Below are 11,975 nucleotides of genomic sequence, written 5' to 3'. Positions count from 1 at the left end.
CTCAAAGTAGGTCCACTTCAGACACCATGTCGTGTAATGTGTTCCTATACCTCAATGAGCCAGTCAGACAGTAGGTACCTTTAGTTATAGCTTTTAATGTACCTCCGTGTATCACCATACAACATGTCGTGAGCTGAGGTGCAAGCATAGTCGTAGTACCCTTGAATGAGTGCTCCTGTTAGAGTCTTCAGGGTATTTTTGTTTACCAGAGAGGAGATCCGGTACAAGAATCTTAACTCTCAGTTATATTATACGTTACAATAAAACTATGTGAAACTATGTTTTCACAGTTTTACGGTTCGGAATAAAGATGTTCTCTTCGAACGGAAATAAAGCCAATCAGTAAACATCAAAGACGAGTTGCTTCATCATTGCAAGAGATGCGGTTACATATATCTTAACAACACAGGAAAAAGGACTGGCAATATTGGGGATGGAGAGGTATAAGCTACTTTTTATTTTAATGTTACTGTTTTATGCGCTTCACTTGGTCATATATTTGCTGTACTCCAAATCCGATGGATTGGGTCAACTAATGCAAAATATGTCTAACTATATAACCAAAGAGGAGGAAAGTACTACACCTTTGGATGACTTGGCGCCCTGCCCGGAATCATCCCCTCATCTGGTTGGTCCAATCGCAGTGGAATTTAATTGGACACGTACTTTAGACTCTGTCCGGATGGAGAACCCTGGTCTCTGGGACGGGGGTCGCTACAAACCCACAGACTGCATCTCCCTACAGAGAGTGGCGGTTATCATCCCCTTCCGCAACAGGGACCACCACCTAAAGCACTGGCTCCACTACCTCCACCCGTTCCTCCAGCGACAGCAGCTGGACTACGGTGTTTACATCATCAACCAGCTCGGGGAAACCACGTTCAACCGCGCCAAGCTGATGAACGTGGGCTTCGCTGAGGCCCAGAAGGAGTACGACTACAACTGCTTCGTCTTCAGCGACGTGGACCTGGTTCCTATGGACGATCGCAACACCTACAGGTGTTTCAGTCAGCCGCGGCACCTGTCGGTGGCCATCGACAAGTTTGGCTTCCGGTTGCCCTACGAGACCTACTTCGGCGGAGTGAGTTCACTGTCTAAAGAGCAGTACTTGAAGATCAACGGCTTCTCCAACCGGTTTTGGGGCTGGGGAGGGGAGGACGACGATCTGTACAATCGCATCTCCCTCAGAGGTCTGAACATCTCTCGGCCTGACCTGCAGGTCGGTAGATACAGGATGATCAAACACAATGCAGACCTGCACAATGAGGCTAATCCACAGAGCTTCGACTTGTTGAGGATAACTGGGTCCACCATGGACAAAGATGGACTCAACTCACTCAACTACACTGTGGTTCGGATTGAGAAAGATAAGCTTTTTACTATCATCACTGTGGATGTTGGTGCTCCTGCATAACTGGTATAACTCTTTATCACAATGACTTTGGACGTAGACAATGGCTCATTACGTTGGCATGTGTTGAAAACGAGGATACATTGCATCATAGATGTGGAGCAATGCAGGTTTGAACTCACTGTAGGTACCGATATACTGTACTGTAAATATGTGATGTGAGACGCAATTATATTTCACCACCAAAAATAAATAAAAAAACTTGAGTCAACGCAAGTGGAATGTAATAAATATGCATTTTATTCTCTGGTTGAGAATGGAATAGGACACAGTAAAAACACCAAGGATAAAAACCAAAACACACAAGATTATTATTATTATTATTATTCAAAATTGGGTTATTTCCTACAAAATCCTGTGACCTGTCTGCAATTAAGAGAGACAACGATGTGATGGTTTCATAGAAAAGATAACAGTCTTCAGTGTCCTGGCATGTAGAGCTGGGCCCAATTCAAACCAAAACTTACATAAAGGTGCAATAGATTAAAAATCATCATCTGTTTAAAGTCTTCTGTCCAGACGCCGCTGGAATGTATGTAGAGTAATCGTAGAATAAATAATATAATTAAAATATTGCTTTCACCCCCCAAAATATAATTGATTCATGAATTTATCATTTAAAAAATGTTTGCGGGTCCAAAATGAATGTCGTTGTTTTCATGTTGCAGGCATGTATCCCCTCCCTACTTCCCATTGCCCCACGTGGAATGCACCTGATTGGATCAATTACATACTGGTGCTCTAGTGCGACACCTAGTGGCTGAATGTTATCTATAGCACCTTTAAGTTCCTTTGTCCCATAGAGCAGTGGTTCCCAAAGTCGGGGTCGCGACCCAAAGATTTTGTCAGGCCACTGAACTTAGAAGCAGGCCAGGACAGTGTTTCTAGTTGTATTCTAAAATTCTATTCTATTGTATTCTAAAATGTGACTATATGGTTTTATATTAACTTAATAAATAAACAAAAACGAAAAATCTACTTATTTCAACGAACATTTCAAACTAAATAACAGACTATGCACATAAAACGCTGAAAACAACCGAAGCAACAATAGTATTTTAATGAGGCTATTATTATTATCATTATTATTTTGCAACAAGTTAGCCCTCTCATAAATAGCACATATAAATGAATAACTAACTTGAACTAACTTAATACTAACTAACTAACTTTTTCGCCTGGCAAAAAAAAAAAAAAAAAGCCTGACGATGTGCATTGGGCCGCGGCTCTCTGACGCTTTATTTTCTGGGTCCCGGCCTGAAAAGTTTGGGAACCCCTGCCATAGAGCACATTGTCTGTGCAATTGTCAAAGCAATACTTTTTCACACCTTTCTAAAATCTCTGGATATATACTGTATATATATTATTATTAATCATTTCTTTTTATGATTGGTTTTGTGGAATAATATATTGATTCCCCAACTCTCTCATGTTAAGACATCCCCCAATACATTAATCTCACCCACATTATAATAGAGAAAAGTGAGTAACTGTGGAATAATATAATGCCCTCATGTAAAGACATTCCCACTCCCCTGTGTCCCCTTACCTGTGTGCCCCTCCCCCACCCAATTGACCTATCAAATCAAATGGGACCACATCCCCCCCCCCCTTTTAACTATATAGGGCTCCTCCCGACCACAATCGAGGTCGCTTTACCTGGGTCATTTCAGCTGATCACCTCGGGAGAGCCCCTCAGCCATTCTCTCTATGTACTATGTATATTTCTATCTGTTTGGTTAATAAACCTTTGTTATTATCCAAACCTCGGTTGACTGAGAACATTCTTCTTCAGGATATCCACGAATATCCCACAGTTTACATAAAATGTTATCTACACCTTTAATCATATATAACAACCAAAACCTTCTGAGGGGGTCCCTCAGAATCGTATGAAATGGGGCTATTGTGTATCAATTTGGTTGAGAACCACTCAATAGAGAGCCATGACAGGCCTATGTTTGGGGAGGATGGGAATCAAAATCTCCTGGACCACTACACCAACAAGGATGCTCCACTAAGAGTCTCTGTAAGTGGTATTTAAGACAATATATTCCTTTATTGGTCCCCTTGGGGAAATTCTGGCGTCATAGCAATCTGCTATCCTGCATCAATGCTGTATCCTGTTCCTCAATAAACAAAGCTTGTTTGGTTTTGCACCGTATTCACCGTAAGTCTTGTTCAACAGGTTATAATAATAATAATAATAATAATAATAATAATAATAATAATAATAATAATAATAATAATAATAATAATAATAATAATAATAGTAATAATAATAATAATAATAATAATAATAATAATAATAATAATAATAATAATAATAATAATAATAATAGATGTTATTTGTATAGCACCTTTCATACAGAAACTGCAGCTCAAAGTGCTTCACAACAGAAATGAGCACATAAAGTGCAGACATATAAAATCACAGTTTTTCACATTAGGATCTAACATCCCAACAGGCCACCTTGTTTATGGTTTGATTCAGTCTTAAATAGACAATAATAAAAAGAGTAAGATCAAATAGACAGAGTAAAATAGTGCAATAGTGCAGTGCAATAAAATAGTAGAATAGAATAGATAAAAAAAAATTTTTACAGTGAAATAAAATAGTTCTGGACAGTTCAAAGTCGGCTTTACCTTCTCTGTTTGGTATCCACAGTTTAAAACTTGACAGTCTTCCCTCCTGTTTTATACCCACTTTGACCCTTCGAACCTTCCACTCAGGGCAAACCTCCCTCTCAGGGCGCAGTTCCCTCTCTCAGGGTGCAGTTCTAGGCCTGGGTCCTACAGTTTTAAAGCCTGACAGTCTTTCTTGTTTGATACCCACACATAGTAGAATAGAATAGATAGTAAAATTATGCAACAGTGCAATACAATAGAATGGGCAGAGTAAAATAGTGCTACAGTACAATCAACAGCGGAGTGTATTAGAAGGCTATGGTGAAGAGGTACGTTTTTAGCTTATTTTTGAAAATATTAAGAGATCTAGCTTCCTTAATGTCCATAGGTAGTGTGTTCCATAACTTTGGTGCAAAGGCTGCATCCCCGATTTTCCTTAGACTTTGGCTTGGAACCTTCAATAGACCAGTTGTAGATGATCGCAATGTTCTAGGAGGCACATAGTTGACTAGAGAATTTGCAATGTAGCTTGGTCCTGTTCCATTTAGTGCTTTGTATAAGGAGGAGGACCTTGAAATCAATTCTAAATGTTACCGGAAGCCAGTGTAGGTTAGCTAATACTGGACTGATGTGGTCTCTCCTCTTGGTTCTAGTTAGTAGCCTATATGCCAAGTTTTGAATGAGTTGGAGTCGTTCTGTGTTTTTTTTTGGGAGGCCGGTGAGGAGCATTACAGTAGTCAAGTCAGCTTGAGATAAAGGCATGGATCCGTTTTTCAGCGCATTTTTTATTTATAAACGGCCGTACCTTAGCTATGTTTCTAAGGTGTTTTTGTCACCTTGTTGATGTGTGATTTAAAGCTTAGGCCTGAGTCTATTATAACACCAAGACTTGTAACTTTGGGTTTGATCCAAGGAGTAAGTTGCCCCATATTGCTCTGTAACATTTCTCTTTTTGTTATAGGACCGACTAGTAGGATTTCAGTTTTGCCCTCATTTAATTTTAGGAAGTTGTTCGTCATCCATTTGTTTATTGCTAAGAGATAGGCGGAAATAGGGTTAATAGCTGTGTGATCATTTGGTTCAGCCTGGATGGATAACAAATGGAAATAGCGAATAAAAGAAATAACGGTCAAATAGCGTATATATACGTGGTTGGCGTTCAACGATTGGCGGACAAACGCATATAAAATCGTTGTTGGCAGGGAATGAGTTAATGGAGCGATAGCATCCAGTGTATATGATAGAGTGTTGTTGAGATTTTCAACCATGCAGTTTAAAGAACAGTCCAGGCTGGATGGTTCAGTTTGTCTCATGATGTTTGAGAACTTCTCTTCTGCAATGTCATCTAGTACTCTTCGCTTTACAACGGTTACCTTTTTTGTCTGTTAAGTTTAGGTTAGCATTGAAGAATACACAGTGATGGTCAGATATAGGTAATTCGATTACTGATACTTTATCAATGTTCAGCCTTGTTGTCATCACTAAGTCTAGGGTGTTACCATGTTTGTGAGTGGGTTCATTTACATGTTGTATTCAGCTCAAAGCTGTCCAGTAGGTTGGTAAGCTCAATAGCCTTGGGGTCGTTCTTCTTATTCTTTTTTTTTTTAATCCACCTTTTCTCCTTATTTTTCCATTTTTCTCCCATCACAATTTTGTGTATCCAATTATCCCCTCCCCTGTCTTGAACGTTGCTCGACTATGCCCCCCACTGGTCGGTTGTAGAGAGGATAGAAGCCTTGCATCACGTGTTCCCTCCGGCACACGAGGAGGCAGCCTGTCACATCTTTTCGCCTGCCACCACGGACTCTCATTGGCGAGGTGTAACGCATGGGAGGCTCACACTACCCTCGCCACTTCCTGTCTCTGCTGTGCAGGCGTCTCCCAACAGACCTGTAGGGGTCGCTGTCCACAACGTCCAATCCCCACCCATCGACTTCCACCCGCTGACTCTGCCAAATGAGCCAGTACGACGGCCGGCCCAAGCCGAAGGCAATGCTGAGACTGGGATTCGATACCGGAGTCTCTTGCATTGGTGACAAGCACAATCTCCGCTACGCCACCTAGCCTGGTCGTTCTTTTTATTTATATGAATATTCAGATATCCATGTATGATTAATCTTTCACATCTAATGATACTGACTGAGATTAGCTCTGAGAATTTCTGCAGAAATATTGATGAGTATTTTGGTGGTCGGTACAATGTGATGATGAGCAAAGACAGTTCAGCTTTGAGCTCAATAGCAAGATATTCAAATGATGTAAATTCACCCATGTCAATGTCATTACATACAAACGATGTAGATAAAATAGCGGCAAGCCCTCCCCCTTTTCTATTTTGTCTGACCAATTGATAATACTTCAGACTTCTTGTTTGTTTATTTACACATATAAAAACAATTACATATATAATACAATACAATCCACAAGGGATGTGTAGGAGAATTGCCTAAAAAACCTCTAGGGGCTTGCATGTGGCATTCACCAGGAAGCAAAATTACACTGATATTATATCAAGATAAAATATACCCCCCCCCCCAAACAAACACACAGAAGCAGGCACCCATGCCATACGATTTCGGGTATAGAGAAAACAACTAACGACAGGAAGAATATATAATAAAACGAAAATACAATAACAAAATACAACAAGTCATCAGACCACAGTTTGTAAAGGGAGCCCATATGGGAAATATTGGTGATCTAGGAGATGATATTTCAGTGCTCTTTTGAACTTCAGAAAAGAAAATTCCTAAATATGTGGAGGCAAAGAGTTCCACAACTTTGACCCTCGGTAGAGCAAACAAAAGTGAGATTGGGAAGTGCGGGAAAGGGGTGGTCTAAGCAAACAGGAACTATGTGTGGGGTAATTGTGAATTTGGTGATTGTGGGCAAACATGTCATGAAAAAAAGGGGGAAGGGCTCTGTTTAACACTTTCAGTGCCACCAGGGGGCGCACGACTTAGTGCTTGAATGCCACCATCGGCGCCAATGTTAACGTTAATATCGCCTAATCTATGTTTTAAATTATGGCTATGTGTCTAATCTGCCCGTCGCTTATCAAAGAATCATTTTCCAGTCAGTGCTGTCAAGGCAGATTGTTTTTTTATCGCTTCATTTCCGTTTGAGAGCATTTTGAAAAGCGCCCGTTTTCAGGTGAAAAACAGTCCATTCTGTGATAATCGCCTTTTACTGGAATATTCCAGAACGTTGATATTTGTCGGCCTATTTATGAATCGTTTTCAAATAAACGCTAGATGATCAATAGTATACGTGCACGCACGCACATTCGAGGCGCGCGCTGATAATAGCCGTTTTCATTTCCTCATGGATTTTACAGTGAAACCGATGGAGCACATTTCACAAAACAGCTTATATCTTCATGAAAACGAGTCTGATTATCCTAACACTGATAACATAGATTCCTTACCTGACATCAGATGGTATCCAAATGGTATATTCCAATTCCTGATCACCATTCGAAAAAATCGATAAGTGTATAGATCCAACGTGTGTACAGTAGAACACATGATTCCCCGCGGCTCAGAGGCTCCAGAATGAACTCTGGTAACCCCGGCTGCATCAGTGGACTGGAAAATGTGGACTGGAATATTTTTTTTCCCCCATCCATTTTCATTGAGTCCATTCCATTTACCATTTACCATCTGGGAGACGATAGGGGGCGCTTTTTTCCACATCTGATCGCCGGCGGCCCTTGGGTAGGCTAGGGTAGGCTCGCGTGATGCAATATGATTTCAGATCGATACAAAAAAAATATCCGAAAAATCTCGTGAGTGGCTTTCAACGTAACTATCGTAAACCCGAGATTAGCCGTGAGTGGCAGTCAAAGTGTTAAAGAACTATGCACAAATAAACCAGTCTGAAGATGATTCACTTGATAAACACTGAGTATACCTAACTTATGGAATAGAGGCTGTGATGACTTCGTTGTACACAGCTGATTATTCTTAGCGCTCGTTTCTGCAGACGGTATATGGGCTCAAGTTTGGTCTGATGAGTACTACCCCAAACTAAATTGCAGTAATTGATATATGGGTAAACCATAGAGTAATATAACATTGTGGCAACCTCAGTGCTCAGAAAAATGATGTGTTTTTCCAAGAATACCAATACTCTTGGCCATTTTTGTAGTTATGGCTGTGATCTTTTCAGTTATCAGATCAAGAAAGATTTGTTGCTCAACGATCTAACATTCAGAAGGGCCATTGTCAGTGATTTTGTGATGGGGGGTGAGGCCGGCCTTGGCTGAGCGATGATGGGTCTGAGGTTGCTAAGTGTTACAGTGCGTGTCAGGCATTTCTTCTTGAGTCTGATAGTAGTGAGAACATGAACAGCATGGTTTGTTATTGGAACAAATTGATAGCAGTAGTTTGTGTGCGAGGTGGGGGGGCGTGGTGGACGTTTCGTAGGTTGCAATTGCGGGCTGTCGAGGAAAGATGGAGGGATAGTTCTTTTTTGATGTTTTGGAGATGCCTGGCTGTAAATCCGACCAGCATTTACCAGTTTGACCATTTTTGGTGTGAAAGGCAGGTGGGGGGAGATGAGGGGGAGGGGGAGAAGGGGGGAGAGCAGGGATTGATTGATTGATTGAAAACTTTATTTTTATTTTTTTAAACTTTGGCCATTTCCCTGGCTCTTTTATACGTTTATCGCATTTATACTTGGTCAAGTTCGACCGACAGAAGCAGGCTGAAAGGGTTCAGATGGGGGGGAAGACACTCTGGGAAAGGCACGGCTGCAGTCCGGGATTCGAACTCGCTCAGCCCCAGATCCGTGACGAGCACGGTTGTCCACGGCGCTGAAATAGCACTCGCGGTACGTGGTGAGCTACTGGAGCTCCCTGATTGAAAACTTTATTAACAGATTGCAGAATGGGTACAGTACAGTACAGCTCAATACATACAATTGTTAAGGGGATGCAGACCAGAGAAAGACTTTCGTCTTGTTTACATCAGGGTCCCCCATTTTCAATTCATCGTAACATACATAACGTACATGACATACAGATAGACAGTACTGCTACATCTATACATTTATGACATACCAGATTTACAAATACAGTACTGTTTGTGATACAAAAAGAGTCCAGAAAAAAAGAGTATATACATTTGGCGTAAAAACTGTACATTGGATTGGGTAGGTGGGGGGGGGGACTGTACATTGGAGGTGGTAGGGTGGGTGGGGGGGTTGGGTAGGAGTGGGGGGGGGGGGGGGGGGGGGTTGGGTAGGAGGGGGTGAGCATACACAATTGCACTCTGAACTCTACTCAAGTCCCGCCCACTCTCCTAGGCTATTGGCTTACACCACAACAGTCACCTGACATGTTTTATGCCGTAATATATATATATTTTTTATTATCTTTCTTCCCCTCCTTTTTTCCCCCGATTTTTCTCCCATCCCACCCTTCCTGGTTGTTGCGTACTTTCCCCTACTGTTGGTCCGGGAGACCGGAGACTGTCACATGCTTTCCTCCGACGCATGTGCAGCCTGGGGCAGGCCAACCTGGCCGCGCAGGTTCTCACCGGGGAGAGTGTAGCGTGTGGGAGGCCACACTATCTCTCCTCAGTTCCAACCCTCGCTGAGCAGGCGCCCCGACCGAACTGTAGGGGTCGCTGTCCACAACGCCCAGGACCCACCCTTCAGCTTTCCCACCCCCTGATACAACCAATTGTATCAGTGTGAGAGGACAGCCAAGCTGATAGCAACGCCGGGAGCTGGATTCGAACAGGCGAATCCTAGTGTCTCCCGGTGTTGGTGACGAACGTAATCTCTGTGCGCCACCTGCCCCCCTATGCCGTAATATTTGATGTTTTATTTTATGATGATAATTTTTTTTATGTAACATTAATATCTGTTTTGTAATCCATGTTTATGTTATTATTAATCATTTCATTTGCTTTGGCAACATGTACAAGTTGCGTCATGCCAATAAAGCCATTTGAATTGAATTTTATTTAATTGATTTGAGAGAGAGACACTGGAACTGCACGTAGAGAGAGATTGGCAGGATGGTCAGACTGACAGTGGATATTATGATATTGTCAGATGTGTAATACGCATGTTTCACCACTGGGAGGGAGTATTGGGCTGTAAACACTTCCCTGTCACTTCCTTACAGTAGCCTACATCCTAGGACCTAGTATCACAAAGTCAGCATAGAGATAAAACTGGGAAGGAACGAGGTTATATTGGACTAGAATGAAAAAAAGGCTACATATATATATTATGTGTGGACTAGATCTAATAAATATATAGGCTATGAAACAATGAATGAAAAGTATCACAGCAGTTTGATGGTAATTTAAGTTTTACCATGGTACCCCCCGCATTTCATTGTATACTTGTATGCCGTGACAAATACAACTCTTGACTTGACCTCAGTGGCCATTTTATAAATAATCTACCATTAATTTACCATGGCTATCCACCCTCTCATCCCTCAGATCTACCTCAGCCTGCCTCCTCTCCTCCCATCAACCCTCAGTCTCTCAGATCTACCTCAGCCTGGCTCCTCTCCTCCTACCAGCCCTCTCAGATCTACCTCAGCCTGCCTCCTCTCCCCCTACCAGCCCTCTCAGATCTACCTCAGCCTGGCTCCTCTCCTCCTACCAACCCTCTCAGATCTACCTCAGCCTGCCTCCTCTCCCGCTACCAACCCTCTCAGATCTACCTCAGCCTGCCTCCTCTCCCGCTACCAACCCTCTCAGATCTACCTCAGCCTGCCTCCTCTCCCCCTACCAACCCTCTCAGATCTACCTCCTCTCCTCCTACCAGCCATCTCAGATCTACCCCAGCCTGCCTCCTCTCCTCCTATCAACCCTCTGTCCCTCAGATCTACCCCAGCCTGGCTCCTCTCCTCCTACCAACCCTCTCAGTCTCTCAGATCTACATGTTAGGCAGGTTACTCATGACAAAATAAGTAGTGGAAAAAAAAACAATGTTGTCGTTTGTCAGCTTGATATTACACTCAAAATAGAGAGAGCAGGGCTGAGTGGCGCAGTGGGCAAGGTGCTCGCCACTAACGCAGGAGATGCTGGTATCGAGCCCAGCTCTCGGCGTTGCTACCGACTTGGCCAGTCGTCATACTAACACAATTGGCAGTGTTAGGGGTGGGAAAGCCGGTGGGTGGGGATTGGACGTTGTGGACAGCGACTCCTACAGGTCGGTTGGTGCGCCTGTACAGCAGAATCAGGAAGTATCGGGGGCAGCGTGAGCCTCCCACGCGTTACTCCTCGCCACTGAGATCGCGCTGTTCAGGTGAAAAGATGCGACAGCTGCCTCCTCGTGTACCGGAGGGGACACGTGATGCAAGGCTTGGTCGTCACTGCAGCCGACCAGTGGGAGGCATAGTCTAGCAACGTTCGAGACAGGGGAGGGGAGAATTGGCGAGGCGAAATTGGGATGGGAGAAAAATAGAAAATAAGGAGAAAAAGTGGGAAAAAAAGAGAGCAATCTAATCTTTAATTGAATTAAAACTGTTAAAAGGAAAAACATTTTGATTATTTGATTTGATTATACAGAAACGTACATGTCATAACCAGGGTTTGGAAGTATTATGTCCAAGTGTTTAACCCCTAACTGCTCCTCCACCATCTGTGTGTGTGAATGTGTGAGTGTGAGGAACAAATTGTAAAGCGCTTTGGATAAAAGCCGTTATATAAATGCACCATTTAAATGAAATGTGATGAATGACACAAACATAGACATCATTGTCTGTGACACTTTGATTTCAAACTTCTCATTCTTTTTTTGGAGTGGCCCCATTGACTTTGCGTTAGCTTTGTGGGCAGCTAGCTGCAGCTGTGGATGCAGTGTGAGGAACAGCGGGCGTCGTCCGGAGGGCTGGGGCTCCACTAGTCAGAACTTAACCTTTAATACTGCGGTACAGTACATCGCATACTATTTCAACTTTAAAGGT

At 42.7% G+C, this 11,975-nt stretch overlaps 1 protein-coding gene across 1 annotated transcript; it reads left to right on the top strand.

Annotated features, from left to right (window-relative positions):
• Window positions 1-544: 544 nt before the first annotated feature.
• LOC311223735 (beta-1,4-galactosyltransferase 1-like) lies at window positions 545-1,414 on the top strand (the record flags this gene model as incomplete). Its single annotated transcript, XM_084308507.1, has 1 exon — window positions 545-1,414. One exon carries the CDS (start codon window positions 545-547, stop codon window positions 1,412-1,414), a length of 870 nt encoding a protein of 289 aa, XP_084164633.1.
• Window positions 1,415-11,975: the final 10,561 nt, after the last annotated feature.

The sequence above is a fragment of the Notolepis coatsorum genome, assembly GCF_963971535.1.
Source record: "Notolepis coatsorum genome assembly, chromosome: 2".
Taxonomy (NCBI): domain Eukaryota; kingdom Metazoa; phylum Chordata; class Actinopteri; order Aulopiformes; family Paralepididae; genus Notolepis; species Notolepis coatsorum.
The sequence above is the reverse complement of the archived record's forward strand: the minus strand, read 5'-3'. Positions and strand labels throughout refer to the sequence as shown.